Source organism: Papio anubis, chromosome 7 (assembly GCF_008728515.1).
Source record: "Papio anubis isolate 15944 chromosome 7, Panubis1.0, whole genome shotgun sequence".
Classification (NCBI taxonomy): domain Eukaryota; kingdom Metazoa; phylum Chordata; class Mammalia; order Primates; family Cercopithecidae; genus Papio; species Papio anubis.
The window spans coordinates 143,190,948-143,215,976 of NC_044982.1; the positions used below are offsets into that span (position 1 = coordinate 143,190,948).

Below are 25,029 nucleotides of genomic sequence, written 5' to 3' on the forward strand. Positions count from 1 at the left end.
CACACACAAATTAGGCCAAAACCATAAGCAAAAAGCAAAGAAATACTTTTCTAAAATGGCCACTGTGATTTCTGTGGCTCCTCTTGTTTCATACATATATTTTATATATATCATATATATCATATATACATGATATATATTTTATATGTACTATATATAGTAATATATATAATATATACTATATTATATATTATATATATAATATATACTATATATATTACATATTTTATATATATATGAGACAGTCTTGCTCTGTTGCTTAGGCTGGAATGCAGTGGTGTGATCTTGGTTCACTGCAGCTTTGACCTCCCAGCCTCAAGCAACCCACCCACCTACAAAGTAACTGGGACAACAGGCATGCACTACCACACCTGGCTTCCTCCCCACCCCAAGGCAGAATCTTGCTCTGTTGCCCAGGCTGGAGTGCAGTGGCACGATCTCTGCTCACTGCAACCTCTGCCTCCCGAGTTCAAGAAGTTCTTCTGCCTCAGCCTCCCGAGTAGCTGGGATTACAGGCGCCCGCCACCACACAAATACAAATTTTTGTATTTTTAGTAGAGACGGGGTTTCACCATGTTGGCCAGGCTGGTCTTGAACTCCTTACCTCGTGATCCGCCTGCCTCGGCCTCCTAAAGTGCTGGGATTACAGGCGTGAGCCACAGTGCCCAGCCTTTTTTTTTTTTTTTAACATGGAGTCTCACTCACTCTGTTGCCGAGGATGGAGTGTAATGGTGCAATCTCAGCTCACTGCAACCTCCGCCTCCCAGGTTCAAGCGATTCTCCTGCCTCAGCCTCCCAAGTAGCTGGGATTACAGGCATGTGCCACCACACCTAATTTTGTATTTTTACTTGAGATGGGGTTTCACCACGTTGGCCAGGCTGGTCTGGAACTCCTGATCTCAAGCAGTCCACCCACCTTGGCCTCCCAAAGTGCTGAGATTACAGGCGTGAGCCATCACGCCCAGGCTGTCATCTTCTTGATATATCGAAATAGAGTGCAGCGGCTACTGCTGCTGGTCATGTGGGTGTGCAGAATGGTACCCAATAAAACACAGTGGGTGCCACTGGAAAGCAAAGGGTGCATTGGGACACAGCCTAGTCATGTTCCTTTTGCCTTTCTAGGCCTAGAGTCCCTACGGGACAGTGCCCATTCCACGCCAGTGCGTTCCTCTTCCCATGGGGACACCTTCCTGCCTCACGTGAGAAGCAGCCGGACAGATAGCAATGAGCGAGTAGCTGTGATTGCAGACGAGGCCTACAGCCCTGCAGACAGCGTGCTGCCCACCCCTGTGGCTGAGCACAGCCTGGAGCTGATGTTGCTTTCCCGGCAGATAAATGGAGCCACCTGCAGCATCGAGGAGGAGAAGGAATCTGAAGCCAGCACCCCAACTGCTACAGAGGTGGAGGCCCTTGGGGGAGAGCTGAGGGCCCTGTGTCAGGGGCACGGCGGGCCCGAGGAGGAACAGGTGAATAAGTTTGTTCTAAGTGTCCTCCGTTTGCTCCTTGTGACCATGGGACTCCTCTTTGTTTTGCTCCTCCTCCTGATCATCCTTACCGAGTCTGACCTTGACATTGCCTTTTTCCGCGATATCCGCCAGACCCCCGAGTTTGAACAATTCCACTATCAATACTTTTGTCCCCTCAGGCGATGGTTTGCCTGCAAAATCCGCTCAGTGGTGAGCCTGCTCATTGACACCTGAGAAGGCATGACTCCTCCCAAAAACTAGCCAGGTGGACCAAGGAGCCCGGCTACCCATTCCCAGCAATGGGACCCATCGCGGAACCATCGGCACATATACCAAGTCCTCCTCTCATGACTCAAAGTCCACTGCAGCCTAGGAGGGTGTTTCCCAGAAGAAGAAAGGGATAGGCTCACGCCCTGTCTAAACAAACTGGGAAAACTCATTTTCTTCAGAAGTTATTTCAAGAAAGGCTCAGCGACTCTGTTTCTCATCTTTCCAATTTGCAGGATAATTTTTGGTTTATGAATTTTGATTTTTCATAGATGTGTATTATTTTGAAGTATCAAATAAAAATAATTTATTTTACTATTACTGATTATTGCAGTAGTGTCACCTAGCAGAGGGGACACTAGTTTAAGACTAGAGAGCTGCTGTCCTCTGTATTCTGCAGGAGCTTTCCTGCTGGTGCCACTGGGATCCAGTAGATTAGTCACTGCAGCCTCAGCAGGGCAGGCCAGGGATCTGGACAATGGGGACTGTTTAGTTTTTTTTGCCAGACAGAACTTTTAAAAAAGTAAACATCCATGTAGAATGATTAAATGGAAAGTTGCTTCTTATGATGGTCTGAGTTGGATTTTCTTTTCCTTTTGTTTTTTCAAATCTGAGCAGAGTGGGCATCTGAAGGGACCACCGCTACAGCAGCAGCAGCAGCAGGGGTGGGGTAAGTCTGTCCCCTTAGTCTAGAGCCTAGTGGGCGTCACCACAGTTTTGTATAATGAAACTAGACTTAACGTGATTTTTTTTTTCTGAAGAACCTCAAGACTTTTATAGTGCTCCAGGGGCGTTAAACGAATTCAGTGGTGCCAGAGATAGTTCTGTCAGAAATGTTGGACAAAGTATGGTTAAGAGAAAGAGTTAAGTTACCTGAGAGACTGTTGAGATTTGGAGAGCAGTGCTTATTTTATATACACCCCCCGACCCAAAGACTATTTCAATTTATATTTTAACAACAAAATGTTATTTTCTTAACAATTCATATTTTGTTTTTACTTTATGGATTAAGAAAATAGACCCTGATGAACTAAACGATGCAAGAAAGAAACTGATCCTGAGAATGAAAAGCTTCAGAAAATAGAATTCCAAGATCAACAGCCTTAGAAGGGACCAGGAAAATCTTTTAAAATAGGATTTCTAAGAGATGCCTACAAAACACAGAAGGTGACCGTGGCAGAGACCAGCACTTAGATGTAGAAATGCTGCCCCCTAGGGTCATCCTCTGCATAAGTTCTAGGAAAGCATCACCATCCTTGCAGAGGGAAGTCCTGGAAGCACACTGAAGCACAGGCATAGGAAGGGTGAGTGTGGGGTCCTAGGCCCAAGCTCTTCAACTCTAAAACCAATCACACACAAGATCCTGTTTTCATCTCAGGGAGAGATTTCTAAGTCATCTGGGGCTTGAGGGCTTATTTAAGGATGGTCAATGGACATATTCCTGGACCCACACAAAAGTAGAGCAGCTGCTGATTCCCTAATTGGACAGCCCCAAACACAGAACAGAATGAGTCACTTGTAGATTTGACCTCCCCTATTTTGTCCCCTGAGATGGTAGAACCATGTCCATGTTTAGAATACAACAACTGTGGAATAATCGGGGCTCTTAGGGAGAGATTTGCATAATTTTAAAGACATCCTTTCATCTGGACCAGAGGTCAATAAACTTCTGTAAAGTGCTACACAGTAATTATTTTGGCTTAGCACGCCTTGCTCTGTCACAACCACTCAAGTCTGCCATCACAGCACAAAAACAGCCATAACTTGTAAATGAAGGAACATGGCTGTGTTCCAATAAAACTTTATGAAAACAGTGAGCTGAATTTGGCCTACAGGCCATAATATGCCAATCCTGATCTAGACAGTAAAACTGATCCTTACCAATATGTTAGCAGAAGAGGGTCAGTCAGCTCTGTTTCCATGCCTGACATGTATTAAAGATCTGGGACCTCTTCCCAGTGGAGGCACCAGGGTTGCTTGTTTAAAGGGTGCTTGAACAACTAACCAGCAAAAAGATGTCTGATGCCAAATGGCCAAGATCAAATACTGGAATGCTAAAACACAGCTGGAATCTAAGAAGGGAAGAGGGCCTCTCTGACCATTTTCATACCAGCAACAATTTAGGCAGAATTATAAACATCTATTTATCGAGTGACAATATAAGCCGAAAGAGATCCTAGTAGAGATTAGGGGTCAGTTAAAACCAACTAGCCACTGCCACTTGTCATCTACATAGCAAAGGCTTTATTTAGCACAGGACTAATGTGAAAAGTAGACCCAGAGATGAAAAGGCTGTCAGGAGACAGGGGGCTGGTGTCAACCTGGATATCTACTGTCTTATGCAACATAGAAGATTACCTTTTAGTGTAGTGCTCCTACCTCAGTTTGTAGAATCTGGTGTTTCTATGCAGTGAGTGATAGCCTCAACTCCGACCTTTCATATTCACATTAGAGACAGATGCAATTCCATATCCTAGTATGTTCCTTGTGTCTAGAGTTCTAACAGTACAGTAGTCTATGCCATTTCTAACAGCTAAATTTTGCTCTCTAAACAGAAACTTTAGGGTTGTTTTTTTCCAGGGCTCATCCCAGAAAATATGGATAGAAAAGTTTCCTTCAGTTTGCTTTTCAAATAGTGCTTGAATAATAAACCTCCTTTGGTGATTAGTCTTTTTTGGTATATCTCCACCATTAAAAATTGTTCAAGTTTTTAACCTGGTTATACTGTGTTCTAACATGTCTCTCATTTTCTCTCAAAATTATTTTATCTCATTGTAGAAAAAGCACTGGTTTTCATAGCTTCATCTATCAGAGGAAATAAAACTCTTACTAAAGAATAGTGTACTGCATCTTTAAGCAGTAGAGGGTAAACTACCTGCAAATGTGAATTTCTTCGTTTCATTTAAAATATATATAGTTGTTAACCTTCCGTGTGCCAAAAACTCTTAAGTTACATTTTCCTTCAAAGCAATGTACTTTTTTCTACATATGCAGTATGTAGTTAGCATAAAATCATTGGTGCCATGAAGATTATTTTTAAACTTAAATAAATATTTAAATATCATGGAAGAGTGGGCTCTTTCTTTAATAACAGCCTGTCTTATTTTCCTCCCTTAAAGTTACACATAGATAAAAGAATACCGGTGGGATTTACACAGCTGACTACTATTCACTTGATTATATAAAATAATCATTTTGCTTGTATCCACCTATTATCCTTGTCCCATACCCCCAAATACATACTGTTAGAAACTGAGAAGTGGCCAGGCGCAGTGGCTCACGCCTGTAATCCCAGCACTTTGGGAGGCCGAGTCGGGCAGATCACGAGGTTAGGAGTTCAAGACCAGCCTGACCAACATGGTGAAACCCCCATCTCTACTAAAAATACAAAAATTAGCCGAGCATGGCAGCATGTGCCCATAATCCCAGCTACTCAGAAGGCTGAGGCAGGAGAGAATCACTTGAACCTGGGAGGCGGAGGTTGCAGTGAGCCGAGATCGCACCACTACACTCCAGCCTGGGTGACAGAGCAAGACTATCTCAAAAAAAAAAAAAAGAGAGAGAGAAACTGAGAAGCTATAAAATGTAATAATTTTAAAGTGAATTGGACATCATTTTTCTGATGAGGAAAACCAAGAAGGCTAAGTGATTTTCCCAAGATTACATAGTGGTAGAGCCCAAACTAGAACCCAGATGGTCCAGCTTCTGGTCTGGTGTTCTTACTCAAGCCTGGAGTAAGTGGGAGCACAGAAAATACTTTCTAAGAAGGAACTACAATGATACCACCACCACATATTTACAAAATATATCCCTATAGCATTATCTTATCTGATTATGTAACCATCACTCTGTGGCTACAGAATTGGAAATGGCCTTCCAAATTCTATGAGGATAAGAGGTGACACTGGGGGCTTGGTCCACTGTGCTAGCTTCTTACCTAATCTTTGTCTTCTCAATTCTGCCTGCCCTCCACTCTCCCATTTCTGTTTCCAGATCATCTTCCTAAACACCAATCAGGCTATGTTACCTCCAAATTTCAGAGGTACCCACTACCTATAAAATGCTATCCAGCACCCTATCCCCAGTGGAATTTTTTGTATGTTTTTATGACATAAGATTTTGCTTGAAGTGATCCAAAGAGTAAAAAGCACAAGAAACACTGGACCTGGGTGGCTTCCCATGGCCGATTCACAGCAGCCTCCCTTCTGCTGACAGCTTATCAAGAACAGCCTGTGCACACACCCTGGTAGGACTCTAGTCCCTACTCCCTCTGCTTTGGATTCCTCTAGCACAATCTAGCTCCTCTGCACCTGAACACACTTAGTTTTAGCTCATGAACAGGCTTCCTCTTCAGACTCCTACAACCTGCTGATGGAATGGAGTAAAACAAGCAAAGCACACTTTTAATAAATTTCCTCTTGCCCAGCTTCCATTTTGGGGAAAACGTATCATAAAATGTTTTGTTCTTCAGCTCTGTGTAATTGTACTAAATGTTATCTTCCTCATAAATTCCACTTTTTCATTTGAAATCCAAATATTTACAGCCAAATGAGTCAAAATACAATCTGCTATCTTGGTATTTCTAGCCATCAACACCCTACTAAAAAGCAGGGGGAAATGTACTAAGTCAGAAAGGACAACCCAATGGGACATGGAAGTTTTTGGAATCTGAAGTTACAGGGCATAGATTTCCTCTTCTCAGTTTGATACAGAAGGCATGTGTGTCTTCTCCCCAACTCTACCCCATTTACTGTACATTGGCTGAAAGGATTTAAATCCTTGTATCCACAGCCCTAAGGATCCCTGCTTTCCTAGAGAACTCCCTTTCTAAAATCTTCTTGGTGAAAAGGAAGCTTTTCAAAAGGCCAGAATAGGCCGGGCGCGGTGGCTCAAGCCTGTAATCCCAGCCCTTTGGGAGGCCGAGACGGGCGGATCACAAGGTCAGGAGATCGAGACCATCCTGGCGAACACAGTGAAACCCTGTCTCTACTAAAAATACGTAAAAAACTAGCTGGGCGAGGTGGCGGGCGCCTGTAGTCCCAGCTACTCGGGAGGCTGAGGCAGGAAGATGGCGTAAACCCGGGAGGCGGAGCTTGCAGTGAGCTGAGATCCGGCCACTGCACTCCAGCCTGGGCAACAGAGCGAGACTCCGTCTCAAAAAAAAAAAAAAAAAAAAAAAAAAAAAAAAAAAAAAAAAAAAAGGCCAGAATACTAAAATAGGACTTAAGCAACTCAGATTCGATTAATTCCTAATCATTTGTGGTCTCTCCTAGTCTGACCAAGTCTCTGACAACCGAAAATGAGAATTGTCTGCTCCTTACTTAAAAGTTACATAACAAAAGGCTGGGTATGTTTTAAAAAAAAAAAAAAAAAAAGAATAAAAAGTGGAATTCAGAGCTTAAGAGATATCATAAAGGCCAAACTTACAGAAAAGGCTTATCCTGAGGGAAGCAATAATACACACATAATTACTGAAGCCGGCTGTAGGCAAGTCTGTGGGAGAAGTACCTTTCACTACAGATTACAGTGTAAGAAGGTCCCAAGGGGGACAATTTTCTTTTATGTGCTGTGTAGATTTAAACAATTACTCCATTAGAAAGCTTATCACCAAAAAAAAGAAAAAAAAGTCCCTAATCATTCTACTTTCTTCCTGCATTGCCTCCAGATACAACTCTATTAAGTGTAAGTGAATATAAATAGCACTGTTTATGAAGCTACTATGGCAAAAGAAACCACAAAAGTGAGGAACATCAAGAATTTGCTAACATTTATTGAAGAGGCCAGGCAATTATCGCCAAGTATTCAAAGCTTAAATGATAGTACTAATTTGATTGAGAGTAGTTTTCAGCATCTTTAAAAACAAAAACAAAAACAATTCCCATAGAACTAACCACTCTAGAACCCATGAGATTAATTGGTGTAGAAATGAAAAAGGGAGCCTAAAGCCTTTACGATGTTTCCTGAACAGTTTAATTATAACTCAACCTCACCTAGCTTTACTTTCCCTTTATAAATTAACATTTCCATCTCACTTGTCAATTCCTCTGCTTATACCAACTAGAAAATAGAGAACTATTGTTCATAAACACCTAAACCTATTGAAAAACTTTTTACACTTAGATTACAGAGAAGAAAATTATTTAGAAATTCGTTTTCAAGGAAATTATATATCACTATATTTCTCTGATATAGAATTATGCGAAAATATTTCCTCTTAGAATTCAAACATATTGCCAAAGCTGTTTACAAGTCTTTCAGTATTTGGCAATGAAGAATGAAAAAAGTTGGATAGATGTCACACAGTAATATGAATAACTGATTTGGCAGCTCCCCTCCCAACAATAAACACATTGAAATTACCATAACTTCTGAAAAGAAAACATTTTTGATAAAATACCAAAAGTGGTGAGTATTTCATAATATTTCACCTAAATATGAGTAAGAATGAAGGTATTCACTTAACAGGCTATTGAATTTCCTTTGGACAGTTTAAAGATCGGGACAGGTAAGACTGGGGCATTCTTCATTCTAAGCAGTAGCTTTCACTTCTTTATCCATTACCCATGGTACTACAGTGATAATATATATATATATATATAATTTATTTTACATCAAAATATACATAAACATATATACCTACCAATATATATGCATATGTAACTAAGTTTTACCAAATAATACTTACTCAAATATGTTTTCTGTTCTTTACAAATTCTTTCCTTTTCATTTTTTTCAACACCAGTCATTGTCATTTAACTGATTTCATGTGAAGAGCAAAAACCCAGTCTGAAAAACACAGGTCTGAGGCAATCTTATCCTGGAATGCCGGGACCGGGGCAGATCCAAACCCTGTGCTTGGGAGTCCTGCCTGTGTCTCAGGAGTCATCTAGAGGAAGGGGAAAGGAAAATACAGACAGACCCAGACCCTGCCCTGGGTAAACCAAAGCTGCTCGGCAATTATCTTGGCATTTCACATAAGATTTAACCTACAGGCAGGGGGCAAAAAAAGTTCTCAGTTAAAAAAATCAAATTTCAAATCACTGAGTTAGATTACCTTTCCGGGTCCCCTTCCAATGTGTGAGCCTAGAGATAAGTATTCATTCCAAACTATAAAATAAACCACAAATCACTATAGAATCAAAACCATATCATTAGATCACAAAAACTTTAATAGTCAAAGCTTTATAATTTATAATGTTAGAATTTCTCAGCATACTGTCTCAATTAAAAGTGCTCATGGCCAGGTGCAGTGGCTCATGCCTGTAATCCCAGCACTTTGGGAGGCCGAGGCAGGCAGATCACCTGAGGTCAGGAGTTTGAGACCAGCCTGGCCAACATGATGAAACCCCATGTCTACTAAAACTACAAAAAATAGCCAGGCATGGTGGCAGCTACTTGGGAGGCTGAAGCAGGAGAATCGCTTGAACCTGGGAGGCGGAGCTTGCAGTGAGCTAAGATCCGGCCACTGCACTCCAGCCCGGGCGACAGAGCAAGACTCCGTCTCAAAAAAAAAAAAAAAAAAAAAAAAAAATTTAAAAAGTCCTGAAGGCACCTGAGCCTCCCCTCAAATTCCCTCCCCATCCTGCAGAAGCAACCCTCCAAGACTTCTCCCTTACTAAAATTACACTCTTCTTATAGTCTTATTAATAAAACAATGTTAATATTTGCTAAATGTAACACATTACCAAGTAAACACACTAAGGCACGCCAATTACTAGGTTCCTTGGACAGTGGTCTATTTGAACAAATTGATGTTCTTAAACCAAAAACTCAGCAGCTTTTTTCATTCATAAAAACATGTATCTTCCCGCTGGAATTACCTCCAGCCAAAATATACCGAGTTGGGTGCATGGCATTGATGGAACACACAGAGACAAGGCATTCTCCACCAAACGAATGCACCCTCTTTCCTGTCTCATGGAAGATTTCTACCCGTCGTGGATGGGCCATGCTGCCAACTATGACACAGTCTTCTTGTTTAGGATCCCACATGGCTTGGAACCTGGTCAGCCATCGCCCAGTGAAAGTGTTGTGCCTAGTGAGGAAAACAATATATTTTTTAAATGAAGTAAGGTTAAATAAGGTAGCACTGGGCAGAGGGTAAAGATGGCATTGCTCCTAAATGCTAGTTTTTTCTGCTAAGTTTCTTCTCATTAAGTTACTAAGTTACCACCAACCTTATCTCATCCTCTCTACAGAACTGAACCTCTGGACAGAGACGATATCCTCCTCATCCAAAAATCTCCCAAAATAAAACATATGGAGTCCTTTATAGTACTCAAAAGCAAAAACACAAGTACTGCCCTTTTAGTCTCTTTGCCTTAATATCACTAACAATCCTTTTTCATTAAAGTATGGACTATAGAGAAACACATTTCCCACTGCTACTTAAATGATCCTATCGTTCATGAAAATTCTTAGCCCCTAGAATAATCACCCTACATAAATTTTTTAAACATATACAAAATATAGGTGGGCACAGTGGCCCACGCCTGTAATCCCAGCACTTTGGGAGGCTGAGGCAGGTTGGTTACCTGAGGTCAGGAGTTCGAGACCAGCCTGGCCAACATGGCGAAACCCAGTGTATTAAAAATACAAAAATTGGCTGGGCACAGTGGCTCACCCCTGTAATCCCAGCACTTTGGGAGGCCAAGGGTGTGGATCATTCAAGGTCAGGAGTTTGAGACCAGCCTGGCCAACATGGTGAAACCCCATCTCTACTAAAAATAGGAAAATTAGCTGGGCGTGGTGGCGGGCGCCTGTAATCCCCGCTCCTAGGGAGGCTACGGCTGGAGAATCGCTTGAACCCAGGAGATGGAGGCTACAGTGAGCCAAGACTGCGCCACTGCATTCCAGCCTGGGCAACAGAGACTCTGTCTCAAAAAAAATAAAAATACAAAAATTAGCCAGGCATGGTGGCGCGTGCCTGTAATCCCAGCTACTGGGGAGGCTGAGGCAGGAGAATTGCTTGAACCCAGGAGGTGGAGGTTGCAGTGAGCTGAGATCACGCCACTGCACTCCAGCCTGGGTGACAGAGGGAGACTCCATTTCAAAAAATAAAAATTAAAAAATTAAAAAACAAAATACTGGCTGGGCACAGTGGCTCATGCCTATAATCCGAGCACTTTGGGGGGCCGAGGTAGGCGGATCACCTGAGGTCAGGAGTTTGAGACCAGCCTGACCAACATGGTAAAACCCCATATCTACTAAAAATAGGAAAGTTAGCCAGGCATTGTGGCTCAGGCCTGTAATCCCAGCTACTCAGGAGGCTGAGCTACGAGAATTGCTTGAACCTGGGAGGCAGAGGTTGCAGTGACCTGAGATCGTGCCATTGCAGTTCAGCTTGGGCAACAAGAGCAAGACTCCATTAAAAAAACAAAAGGCCAGGCGTGGTGGCTCACGCCTGTAATCCCAGCACTTTGGGAGGCCGAGGCAGGCAGATCACGAGGTCAGGAGATCGAGACCATCCTGGCTAACATGGTGAAACCCCGTCTCTACTAAAAAAAAAAAAAAAAAAATACAAAAAAAATTAGCCGGGCGTGGTGGCAGGCGCCTGTAGTCTCAGCTACTGGGGAGGCTGAAGCAGGAGAATGGCGTGAACCCGGGAGGCAGAGCTTGCAGTGAACTGAGATGCGCCACTGCACTCCAGCCTGGGCAACAGAGCGAGACTCCTTCTCAAAAAAAAAAAAGAAAAGAAAACAAATTACCCAATTAAAAAATGGGCAAAGAATCTGAATACACACTTCTCAAAAGATGACATACAAATGGCCAATCAACTATATGAAAATATGTTCAATATCACTAATCATCAGTGAAATGCAAGTTAAAACCACAATTAGATATCACCTTACATCTAGTAGAATGGCCATTATCAAAACAAGAAGAGATAGCAAGTATTGGTAAAGATATAGAATACAGAGAAGGAGGACCCCTAGTATGTTGTTGGTGGAAATGTAAATTGGTGCACCCATAATGGAAAACAGTATGGAGGTTCCTCAAAAAATTAACAATAGAACTACCATATGATCCAGCAATCCCACTACTGGGAATATATCCAAAGGAAATGAACTATCTGTGAGATACCTGTACTCCCACATTCACTGTCACATCTAAGATATGGAATCAATCAATCAATGGATAAATGAATAAAGAAAACATAGTATATACACATAATGGAATACTATTCCACTTAAGAAAACCCTATCATGGATGAACCTGGAGACATTATGTTAAGTAAAATAAGCCAGGCACAGAAAGACAAATACCACATGATCTCACTCATATGGGGAATTTTAAAAAGCTGAGGCTAGTTCGAAGGTAGTGACTTATTTTAATTGATTGTTCACAGTCAGTTACAGATAATACTCTTTGTTCTACTCTTTCCCACCTTCTCACTACTGCACTTGACTAGTCTAAAAAATAATAATAAATAAAAAATAACAAAGTTGTAAGGCTGGGCATGATGTCTCATGCCTATAATGCCAACACTTCAGGAGGCCCACATAGGAGGATCAGTTGAGGCCAGGGGTTCCAGACCAGCCTGGGCAACAGCAAGTCCCCATCTCTACAAAAAGTTTTTAAAATTAGAGGGACATGGTTCTGTGTGTCTGTAGTCCCAGCTACTTGGGAGGCTGAGGCAAGAGAATTGCTCAAGTCCAAGAGATTGAGGCTGAAGTGAGCCATGATCATGCCACTGCACTCCATACTGGGCAAGAGAGCAAGACCCTGTTTCTTTTTCAAAAAAAAGAAAAAAAAAAGAGAGAGAACTTAAGAAACTGCTGGGCAGAGAGGGAAAGGGTTGGGGAGATGTTGGTCAAAAACTATGAAATTTCAGTTAATAGGAGAAGTACATTCAAGAGGTCTATTGTATATCAGGATGACCATAGTCAATAACAATATTTATATTCTTGAAGATTGCTGACAGATTTTAAGTGTTCTCACCACAAAAAAATGGTAAGTACGTGAGGTAATACATACGTTAATCAGCTTGATTTAGCCATTCCACAATGTATATATTTCAAAACATGTTGTACATGATAAATATATACAATTTTATTAGTCAATTAAAAAATAAGACTGGGTGCAGTGGCTCATGCCTGTAATCTCAGCACTTTAGGAGGCCGAGGCAGGTGGATCACTTGAGTCCAGAAGTTCAAAACCAGCCTGGCCAACATGGGAAACCCCATCTCTACTAAAAAAAAGTACAAAAATTAGCTGGGCATAGTGGCACGTGCCTGTAGTCCCAGCTACTCAAGAGGTTGAGGCAGGAGAATTGCTTGAACCCAGGAGGCAGAGGCTGCAATGAGCCGAGATCATGCCAATGCACTCCAGCCTGGGCAACAGAGACTCTGTCTCAAAATAAAATAAAATAAAAATAAAAAATAAAAAATAACATAACATAACATAGGTTGGGCATGGGGGCTCACACTTGTAATCCCAGCACTTTGGGAGGCCAAGGTGGGTGGTCGCTTGAGGTCAAAAGTCCGAGACCCCGTCTCTACTAAAAAAATACAAAAAACTAGCCGGGCGAGGTGGTGGGCGCCTGTGGTCCCAGCTACTCGGGAGGCTGAGGCAGGAGAATGGCGTGAACCTGGGAGGCGGAGCTTGCAGTGAGCTGAGATCCGGCCGCTGCACTCCAGCCCGGGCGACAGAGCGAGACTCCGTCTCAAAAAAAAAAAAAAAAAAAAAAGTCCGAGACCAGTCTGACCAACGTGGAGAAACCTCATCTCTACTAAAAATGCAGAAATTAGCCAGATAGAGTGGTGTGAACCTGTAATCCCAGCTTCTTGGAAGGCTGAGGCAGAATTGCTTGAACCCAGGAGGTGGAGGTTGCAGTGATCCGAGATCATGACACTGCACTCCAGCCTAGGCTACAAAGTGAGACTCTGTCTTTAAAAAAAATAAAAATAGGCCGGGCGCGGTGGCTCAAGCCTGTAATCCCAGCACTTTGGGAGGCCGAGACGGGCGGATCACGAGGTCAGGAGATCGAGACCATCCTGGCTAACACAGTGAAACCCCGTCTCTACTAAAAATACAAAAACTTAGCCGGGCGATGTGGCAGGCGCCTGTAGTCCCAGCTACTCGGGAGGCTGAGGCAGGAGAATGGCGTGAACCCGGGAGGCGGAGCTTGCAGTGAGCTGAGATCCGGCCACTGCACTCCAGCCTGGGTGACAGAGCGAGACTCCGTCTCAAAAAATAAATAAATAAATAAATAAATAAATAGGCCGGGCGCGGTGGCTCAAGCCTGTAATCCCAGCACTTTGGGAGGCCGAGACGGGCGGATCATGAGGTCAGGAGATCGAGACCATCCCAACATGGGCTAACATGGTGAAACCCCGTCTCCACTAAAAAATACAAAAAACTAGCCGGGCAAGGTGGCGGGTGCCCGTAGTCCCAGCTACTCGGGAGGCTGAGGCAGGAGAATGGCATAAACCCGGGAGGCGGAGCTTGCAGTGAGCTGAGATCCGGCCACTGCACTCCAGCCTGGGCGACAGAGCGAGACTCCGTCTCAAAAATAAAAAAATAAAAATAAATAAATAAATAAAAATTGTGGACCTGAAAAAAAAAGAAACTGATAAAATGGAACAAAATGTATGAAGCAACAATCAATATATATCACACACTATTCCCAACTTCATAAATACTGACAAAGAGAGATATCAGGAGAAGGCATTGAGTAAAGTTTGATGTTAAATACACACATACAAGGCCGAGCACTGTGGCTCACGCCTGTAATCCCAGCACTTTGGGAGGCCGAGGTGGGTGAATCACAAGGTCAGGAGTTCGAGACCAGCCTGACCAACATGGTGAAACCCCATCTCTACTAAAAATACAAAAAATTAGCTGGGCGTAGTGGTACGTGCCTGTAATCCCAGCTACTCAGGAGGTTGAGGCAAGAAAATCACCTGAACCTAAGAGGTGGAGATTGCAGTGAGCAGAGATCACACCACTGCACTCCAGCCTGGGCAACAGAGACTCCATCTCAAAAAAAAAAAAAAAAAAAAAAAAAAAAAAAAAAAAATATATATATATATATATACACACACACACACACACACACACACACACATTCAAAGTAGTTGATATAAGAGTATAATCAAAGAAATGAAGTGGGAAGACGGGGAAACCCTCTAGGCCCAGAATAAACAGACACAAATAAACAGAGCTTCAGAGCTTCAGACAGCCTCATCAGCAAGTGAATAATTGCAGTCTTCTTCAATAAGATAACATGAGTAATTTAGTTCAGAATAAAGTCATTAACCTTAACCAACAATAACCTCCCACCTGCAGAGAACAGCTACTGACTACAAGAGACTGAACCTCTACAGACACAGAGAACCTAGAAGCAAGAACCTTCCGGATAGGAACTAGCAAACTGGGACACTTATAATTTTTGTATTCAAAAATCAGGACTACTACATATCTTTGACAATCAGATGTCTAATGTATGCACTGCAACAAACGGTTCATGGTAATCCACATCTACATTATTTGGCATATAGAAGCCTACCTGATGGTGGTGAGGAGAGGAATCTTAGAAGATACACAGCTGCTGTCAAAAATTCTGCAAAATAGAGAGAGTAAGACATTATTTTGTTTCTTAAAAACTTTCTGAAATAAATATCAGTGTATTTAACAAGCTTCTCATTAATTCACGGTATGAAATACATAATTGTCATTTAAAAATATGTAGGATCAGGCCAGGTTTAGAGGCCTATGCCTGTAATCCACAGGTGGATCACCTGAGGCCAAGAGTATGAGACCAGCCTGGGCAATACAGTGAGACCCATCTGTGCAAAAAATTTAAAAATTAGCTGGGCGTGGGGCACATGCCTGTAGTCCAAGCCACTCAGGAGGCTGAGGTGAGAAGATCACTTAAGCCCAGGAGTTTGAGATTACACTGAGCTATGATCACACTACTGCACTCCAGCATGAGCAACAGAGCAAGACCCTGTCTACAAAAAAAAACAGCGGGGGTAGGATCAGGCTCCAACAAATCTTGGCTAAAATACTAAACAAAAGTTGCAAGACATTTTATAAAATAAGTCAGTGCTTACAGTTTAGTGTAGAAATCATTTGGCTGGCTGTTGTGGCTCATGCCTGTAATCTCAGCACTTTGAGGCCAAGGTGGGAGGATCACTTGAGGCCAGGAGTTTGAGACCACCCTGGGCAATATAGTGAGACCCTATCTCTACAAAAAAAATAAAAAATAATAATAATAGCTAGGTATGGTGGCGCATACCTCTAGTCCCAGCTACTTGGAAGCTAAGGCAGTAAGATTGCTGGAGCCCAGCCAGTCAGGGTTGCAGTGAGCCATGATCATGCCACTGCACTCTAGCCTGGGCAACAAAGAGATCTTGTCTCTAAAAAAAACATTAATAATGATAAATGAATAGAAATAAAATGCACATTCTAAAGTGATAATCTGAACTGTAAAATTATATCCACAATTCACAATAATATGGGACATAAAGGATATGGTCTGAAAATGTACAAATCACCTAAAAGTACATCTGTGTATCAAGAGCAGTTTCCCTGAGACTCATCAGTTGAAGGCCTGATAGTGTCATTTCCAGACTAAGATCAACCAGCAACCAAGGAGGAGTTGTGTTTTGGTTTTCAAGAGACAGCATCTCAGTTGATGCCCAGGCTGAAGTGCAATGGCACTGTCACAGGTCACTGAACCCTCAACCTCCCAGGTTCAAGTGATCCTTCCACCTCAGCCTCCCAAGTAGCTGGGACTATAAGCACACAATACCATGTCTGGCTAATTTTTTATGTAAAGACAGGGTCTCTTTCTGTTGCCCAGGCTGGTCTCGAACTCCTGGCTCAAGTGATCCTCCCACCTCAGCCTCCCGAAACGCTGGGAGTATAGGCATAAGCCACTACACCTGGCCAAAGAGAGGAGATTTTATACAGCAGTTAGAGAACAGTCTAGAAGCCTCCACTGAGCACTTCAGCAGAAGGAAACTAACAGCATCACCACCTCCTTCTTCTCTTCTCCTTGTGCCTAGCTTTTCTAGTATGATTGCTTGGCACTAGAGCTTATTGCCTAAATAGATTAGTAGAAAGCCAAACCACTAATAGTTAATGTAACAAGACTAAACTGCAGCGTAAATGAACAGGAACAGAACAGGTAGCTTTCGAGACAAAGGAAACTGAATGAGTGGAAAGGGGATGCTGGCCTACCATTCCCTGGTGACTGTCTTTCTGCACCATCTGGTAATACTCACAGACTTTGCTAGAAACTAACTGGACAACTGTCACACACTGCAGACCACACTCTTCCCAACAGGTGGGTTTAAACAGAAACTGGGTGCCATTCTGGAGCCTGGTGCACAGTATACACTCAACTGAATAATGTAGGAATTCCAAAATAGCTTAAGGTAAAACTCTTAGAAACTGAAAAGGGCTTGCAATTTTAAGCAAAATCAGGGATTCTAAAAGAGAACAAAATAATTTTCCTTTGTGATTACACTAATGTTCCCAACATCTTTATTGACACTGTTTTGTTTTTTGTTCAATTGGTTTATATTACACTTTAAATCCATTTTTGGGAAGTAGCTATAGAAAAGTACTAAAGCTAAAACCCTAGAACTATAAAACCATATCCAATAGCTTGTATAGAACTCCAGTTTTTGCTATTTTCTGTCTGCTCACGGTCTGGGGCTTTGCAATTTCCATTCAGCACTTCACTTGCAGTACAGATCACACTGACCCCAAAGTATGCTAAAATTATCTCCTTCTCACTGCCTGGTTTCGGGGATTCTTCAGTGCTTAAAGGAAAGCTGGACCATAAACCCCTCAGGGTAGCTACGGACCTTTGCCAGTCTCAAGGAAATTTCCAGGACCCAAAAACTGCTGAAAAGCCATTAAATACAGGTCATCAGTCTTTAGGAACCTAGATATGACTACTAAACAATAACATTAGCAATTTAATAGGGAACAGCAGTAAACAAAGCTTTTGGTTTACTGACACAATAGCTATAGAATCTTTACATTCCTTAAAAACATTTCTACCTTCCCAATTTACCTCAGATTACAATCGGCACATGTGGTCACCACTCTGTTACCAGTAAGAGGTGAAAAATAGGCAGAAGCAATGCTCTTTGTATGTTCAGTCAAAGAAATCAAAGGCTGACTTCCCCTGGACTTCAGTTGCCTTGCATCATAAATATGAGTATCCCTGTAATGGGAGAAACAATGATCAATGTTGCCATAGTACATGTAATGAGCCTCTACAACAGGGCTAAACATAAGTTAGACACTCACATACTTGCTATACTGAGGAACATTTAAGACACAACTCTCGGCTGGGCGCGGTGGGTCGTTTGTAATCCCAGCACTTTGGAATGCCGAGGCAAGCGGATCACCTGAAGTCAGGAGTTCGAGACCAGCCTCAACATGGAGAAACCCCGTCTCTACTAAAAATACAAAATTAGCTGGGCATGGTGGTGCATGCCTGTAATCCCCAGCCACTCAGAGGCTGAGGTGAGGAATTGTTTGAACCTGGGAGGCAGAGGCTGCGTGAGCCAAGATCACTTGCATTGCACTCCAGCCTGGGCAACAAGAGCAAACTTGGCCTCAAAAAAAAAAAAAAAATGGACGCTGTGGCTCAAGCCTGTAATCCCAGCACACTTTGGGAGGCCGAGACGGGATGGATCACAAGGCCACAGGAGATCGAGACTATCCTGGCACACGAAACCCCTCGGCCTCTACTAAAAAATACAAAAACTAGCCAAGGGCGTGGCGTGGGACACTCTGTAGTCCCAGCTACCGGGAGGCTGGAGGCAGGAGAACACAGAATCGGGAGGCAGGCATGGAGCTCTGCAGTGAGCCAGATCCGCCACTGCACTTCCAGCCCCTGGGCAGTGACAGGAGCCAGAGACTCCATCTCAAAAAAAAAAAAAAAAGACAGAACTCTACTGGGAGTATGAGGCAGAAGAATCGCTGAACATGGGAGGCAGCTGCAGCCAGTGAGATTGCTCTACTCTACTCCAGCCTGGGCAAAGAGTTAAGACTCCATCCTCTCAAAAAAAAAAAAAAAAAAAGACAGCACCCTCTAATACTCTATTAGTTTTCCCAAAACTGGTATAGATAACAAGTACAATACTAGACACGTTCCAAAACTATAGCAGATACATGGATCCAGTGCATATAGAAAGACAAGTTTTTTGTTTTGTTTTGTCTTTTTTGAGATGGAGTCTCACTCTGTCATCCAGGCTGGAGGGCAGTGGTGCAATCTTGGCTCACTGCAACTTCTGCCTCCTGTGTTCAAGTGATTCTCCTGCCTCAGCCTCCCAAGTAGCTGGGATTACATGTGCATGCCACCACACCTGGCAATTTTTTGTATTTTTAGTAGAGACAGGGTCTCACCATATTGGCCAGGCTGGTCTCAAACTCCTGACCTCAAGTGATCTGCCTGCCTCAGCCTCCCAAAGTGCTGGGATTACAGGCATGAGCCACCACGCCCGGCTGTCAAGTTTCTAGTTGGTTTTTCAATCCTTCCAAGAAAAAAGCTAACACAGGCCAACAAGTTATAGGTCACATATAACTTTTTTCCCTTAAAATTTAAACTTTCTTCTCATAAGATCAGAAGCAAATACATGATCAGAAGCAAATACATGGCAAATACATGGCAAAACACCAAGAAAAAAAATTTCTTTCAGCATTTTCACTATTTATTAAATCTAAAAGTATTTATTTAAAAAAAAAAAATCACTCAAGTCTCAATCAGTGTAGAAAGGAAAATTACTTGGCCTTTGGGTATTACAAAAGTAATACCTTTTGTAATATTTTATTACAGTATCTTTGACAACCAAACTAACCCATGTAATTTTGACATTAAAAAGTCTAAGTCATAAAGTCTTATAAAGACCATACCTCAATCCGGCAGTGATAAAATACTGTCTATGCACTGGGTGGACATGAACAGTTCTTATTTTTCCCATAGAAGAACTGGTAAGTTTCTCATAAGAAGTTCCAGGTGTCCGTCTATCCACCAGTGACATATTTCCATCCCAGTGTCCTACTATCAAAGTGGAGGCATCTTCTGACAAGAAGTCGAAGGAGGAAAAGCTACTTCTTTCATTTCTATACACCTAAGAATATAAGTAACAATCAGCTTGTATCACACTCTTCTTGTAAAGAAAGCCAAAACAGCCAGGCGCAGTGGCTCAAGCCTGTAATCCCAGCACTTTTGGAGGCCGAGACGGGTGGATCACGAGGTCAGGAGATCCAGACCATCCTAGCTAACATGGTGAAACCCCGTCTCTACAAAAAATACAAAAATTAGCCGGGCGTGGTGGCAGGCGCCTGTAGTCCCAGCTACATGGGAGGCTGAGGCAGGAGAATGGCATAAACTTGGGAGGCAGAGCTTGTAGTGAGTGGAGATCCGCGCCACTGCACTCCAGCCTGGGCGACAGAGTGAGACTCCGTCTCAAAAAAAAAAAAAAAAAAAAAAGAAAGCCAAAACATAAATTCTTTGGTAAAAGGGTTATAAAACACTTTACCCAAATAACCTCATTTATCCTCTCATCATCCCCATCAGATGCACAAGACATAATGGAAACACAGTCAGGGTATCTGGGGTGTCCATTGCCTTGAATATTTATCATTTCTATGTGCTGGGAACATTTCAAGTCCTCTCTTCTGGGTATTTTAAAATATACAATATATTGTTGTTAACTATAGTTACCCTATTCTGCTACTGAACATGACAACTTATTCCTTCTATCCAACTGAAAATTAAAAAAAAAAAAAAAGGAAACAAAGGCACTGATCAGCTGTGTCTACAACTAAATGGCCCATCTACCCATGTCAGGGCTACATCCCAAATCTCTCAAACCCAATAAACCTCAGTTCCAGATCTACCCTGTGAAACTTAACAGGAAAAGAACTGAATCTGAATTCTACCCAATTGAAATTATATTTTAATATGCAAAGTAACTTTGCCAACCAAGTCCAAGATACACAGCTGAATGCTCACCTACTCTTAGTAGAGGAGTAAATATATACATTTTTTGACAGTTAATCAGGCTACATCTATCAAAATGATTAATGCTTATACTTTTGGACCCAGTAATTTCACTAAGAGATCCGTAACAATGTCTGCTGCAAGATTGCTTATAATAGCAATAAGAAGCAACATAAATATCCACCAAGAGAGATCTGGTTAAATAAATGACGGTCCACCTCTACTTTGAAATACCACACAATGCTAAAAAGAATAAGGTAGTTTTATAGCATTAACTGTCCAAGATATACTATTAAGTGAAAAGAGTTGCAAAAGGCTATGTATATTAGTATGAAGCCATTAGTATAAAGAAGAGGAGAAAAAAATGTGTAACTATATGCTTTGTAAGCACAGGTATACTTTGTGGAAGCATACTCAAGATACGCAACAATGGTTACTTGTGGATAATGCAAATGAAGGACAGACAGATTTACTTTTATATCTGAGTTACTGTAAATATTTTATCATGAGCATTTTTTTTTTTTTTGGGACGAAGTCTCACTCTGTTGCCCAGTCTGGAGTGCAATGGCACAATCTCGGCTCACTGCAATCTCCTCCTCCCAGCTTCAAGTGATTCTCCTGCCTCAGCCTCCCAAGTAGCTAAGATTACAGGTGCGCACCACCACGCCCAGCTATATCATGAGCATGTTATTAAGTTTTTAATCACATGTAATCCACAATGCAATCACTTTGGGTTTAGGACTCATGCATATAAAGAACAAAAAATAAATCTTCCTGTCAGCCAAGAGGGGATGACCACAATTCTTACTGTTGAATCATGAATTGCTGATTTTTAGTCTTAAAAACAAGTATTATAAACTAAGAATAAATTAATATACTAACGGCATCACAACCTTCACACCCCACAAAAAGACCAATATATACAAATGAAACTTGGCATACTCAATATATTTAAATGATTAAGAGCAGGGGCTTTGAAGTCAGACAAATCCTGGTGTAAATTCTTGTTCTGCCATCTATGTCCTTGAGCAACATCATAAACCTCTCTTTGCCTCAGTTTTTTCACCTGTTAAACGCAATAACATTACTCATTTTCTAGGCTGTTATAAGGCTTAATGATGTATATAAAGCACACTCAAGATAGTGCCTAGTATAAGGTACCTGTTCAGTCAGTGGTAACTGAAACAAATTACAAATACGTGCAATAGCATGAATGAATCTTAAGTGTTACACCAGGTAAAAGAAGCCAGAAACAAAAGGCTATATATCATTTAATTCCAAATGCTTGACATTCAGGAAAAGGCAAAATTATAGGGACAGTAATCACATCAGTGGTTACCAGGGATTGCAGACAGTGGGAGAATGACTACAAAAGGTTATGATGTAGTTTTGAGGGAAATGGAAATTTTCTTTTTTTTTTTTTCTCAGATGGAGTCTCACTCTGTCACACAGGCTGGAATGCAATGGTGCAATCTTGGCTCACTGTAACCTCCGCCTCCTGGGTTCAAGTGATTCTCCCTGGCCCAGCCTCCTGAGTAGCTGGGATTACAGGCGTGAGCCACCATGCCCGTCTAATTTTTTGTATTTTTAGTAGAGACAGGGTTTCGCCATGTTGGCCCTGTCGGTCTCAAACTCCTCATCTCAAGTGATCCACTGCCTCAGCCTCCCAAAGCGCCGGGATTACAGGCATGAGCCACCACGCCCGGCTCTATAGCTTGATTATGATAGTTACACAGGTATACACAATTCACCAAAACTCACAGAATTGTACACCTAAAATGGTAAATTGTACCATATGTACCTTTTTTTTTTTTTTTTTGAGAGTCTCCCTCTGTCACCCAGACTGGAGTGCAGTGACACAATCTCAGCTTACTGCAGCCTCTGCCTCCCAGATTCAAGTGATTCTCATGCCTCAGGCCTTCCAAGTAGCTGGGACCACAGGTGCACGCTACCATGCCCGGCTAGTTTTTGTATTCTTAGTAGAGGTGCAGTTTCACTATGTTGGCCAGGCTGGTCTTGAACTCCTGAGCTCAAGTGATCCACCCTCCTTAGCCTCCCAAAGTGCTGAGATTACAGGTGTGAACTACCGTGCCTGACCTATTCTTTGTATTATTGCAAATAATGCTGGTATGAACATTCCTGTACAAGTTTTTGTGTGGACTTCTGCTTTCATTTCTCTTGGGTGTATACCTAGGAGGGATATTGCTAGGTCATATGATAACTCTGTTTAACATTTACGGAACTGTCAAACTTTCCCCAACCAACTATACCATTTTACATACCAATTCTCAATGGATAAGAGTTTCAATTTTTCCACATCATTGCCAACACTTGTTATCACTGGCAAGTGTAGTTATCCTAGTGAGTGTAAAGTGGTATCTCATTGTGATTTGCATTTCCCTAATGTTTAGAATCTTTTCATTTGCTTATTTGCCATTTGTGGTGTTTTTGTTTTTTTTTTTTTTTTAAGACAGAGTCTTGCTCTGTCGCCCAGGCTAATGTGCAGTGGCACGATCTCAGCTCACTGAAAACCCCACCTCCTGGGTTCAAGCGATTCTCCTGCCTCAGCCTCCCAAGTAGCTGGGACTACAGGTGCCTGCCACCATACCTGGCTAATTTTTGTATTTTTAGTAGAGATGGGGTTCCACCATGTTGGCCAGGCTGGTCTCAAACTCCTGACCTCAGGTGATCCACCTGCCTCAGCCTCCCAAAGTGCTGGGATTACAGGTATGAGCCACTACGCCCAGTGCCATTTCTGTTTCTTTAGAGAAATGTCTATTCAGATCCTTTGCCCATTTTTTAATTGGGTTAGCTTTTTTAATGAAGCTGTAGGAGTTCTCCACCTATTGTTTTAAAGTCAGGCTTATTGAAATATAAGTTACAGTCGTGCGTGGTAGCTCACGCCTGTAATTCCAGCACTTTGGAAGGTCAAGGTGGGCAGATCACTTGAGCTCAGGAGTTTGAGACCAGCCTGGGCAACATGGCAAAACACCATCTCTACTAAAAATACAAAAATTAGCCAAGCATGGTGACACATGCCTATAGTTCCAGCTACTCAGGAGGCTTAGCGGGGAGGATCACTTGAGCCCAGGAGGCAAAGGCTGCGGTGAGCCGAGATCAAGCCACTTCACTCCAGCTAGAGTGACAGAGTAAGACTCACATCTCAAAAAAATAAAAATAAATAAGGCCAGGCATGGTGGCTCACACCCGTAATCCCAATACTTTGGGAGGCCAAAGTGGCTGGATCACCTGAGGTCAAGAGTTCAAGACCAGCCTGGCCAACATGGTGAAACCCCATCTCTACTAAAAATACAAAAATTAGCCAGGCGCGGTGGCACGTGCCTATAATCCCAGCTACTCGGGAGGCTGAGGCAGGAGAATTGCTTGAACCCAGGAGGCAGAGGTTGCAGTGAGCCAAGACTGCACCACTGCACTGCCACCTGGGCAACAAGAGCAAGACTCTGCTTCAGAAATAAATATATAAATAAATAATTTAAACACAAATGTTTGGCTGGGTGTGGTGGCTCATGCCTGTAATCCCAGCATTTTGGGAGACCGAGGTGGGCGGATCACAAGGTCAGGAGATCGAGACCATCCTAGCTAACACGGTGAAACCCTGTCTCTACTAAAAATACAAAAAAAAATTAGCCGGGCGTGGTGGCGGGCACCTGTAGTCCCAGCTTCTCGGGAAGCTGAGGCAGGAGAATGGCATGAACCCAGGAGGCGGCAGAACTTGCAGTGAGCAGAGATCACGCCACTGCACTCCAGCCTAGGCGACAGAGCGAGACTCCGTCTCAAAAAAAAAAGAAGAAATACAAATGTTCATCAACTGATGAACAGATGAATAAAATGTGGAATACCCATACAATGGCATATTATGCAGCCATAAAAAGGAATGAAGTACTGATACATGGCTACAACATGGATGAACTTTGAATACATTTTGTTAAAGAAATCAGTCACAAACGACCACAAATTGTATGATTTCATTTATGTGAAATGTTCAGAATAGGAAAATCTGGCCAGACGCAGTGGCTCACGCTGTAATCCCAGCACTTTGGGAGGCTGAGGCAGGTGGATCACAAGGTCAGGAGTTCCAGACCAGCCTGGCCAATATGATGAAACCCCATCTCGGCCGGGCGCAGTGGCTCACGCCTGTAATGCCAGCACTTTGGGAGGCCGAGGCGGGCGGATCACGAGATCAGGAGATGGAGACCATCCTGGCTAACCCGGTGAAACCCTGTCTCTACCAAAAACACAAAAAATTAGCCGGGCGTTGTGGCGGGCGCCTGTAGTTCCAGCTACTCAGCAGGAGAATGG

The 25,029-nt window shown here is 42.6% G+C and overlaps 2 protein-coding genes across 11 annotated transcripts in view; one reads left to right on the forward strand and one right to left on the reverse strand.

The window, feature by feature from the left end:
* Nucleotides 1–4,797, forward strand: part of FRMD5 (FERM domain containing 5) — a 339,227-nt gene extending 334,430 nt beyond the window's left edge. For 4 of the 6 annotated variants that reach the window (XM_009210056.4, XM_021940517.2, XM_021940516.1 and 1 more), the window contains one exon: nt 1,123–4,797. In XM_009210056.4, the coding sequence (XP_009208320.2) occupies nt 1,123–1,700 (578 nt within the window). In that variant the 3' untranslated portion in view covers nt 1,701–4,797. The remainder of the gene's footprint in view (nt 1–1,122) is intronic. The other 2 variants (XM_009210057.3, XM_009210059.4) reach the window with 2 other exon arrangements.
* A 2,677-nt stretch (nt 4,798–7,474) lies between these two features.
* WDR76 (WD repeat domain 76) overlaps nt 7,475–25,029 on the reverse strand; it is a 46,798-nt gene continuing 29,243 nt past the window's right edge. For 4 of the 5 annotated variants that reach the window (XM_021940271.2, XM_009210051.3, XM_009210049.4 and 1 more), the window contains exons 10-13: nt 19,617–19,834; nt 17,767–17,919; nt 15,244–15,297; nt 7,475–9,768 (exon numbers count right to left, since the gene is read on the reverse strand). In XM_021940271.2, the coding sequence (XP_021795963.1) occupies nt 9,504–9,768; nt 15,244–15,297; nt 17,767–17,919; nt 19,617–19,834 (690 nt within the window). In that variant the 3' untranslated portion in view covers nt 7,475–9,503. 5 annotated transcript variants of the gene reach the window in all.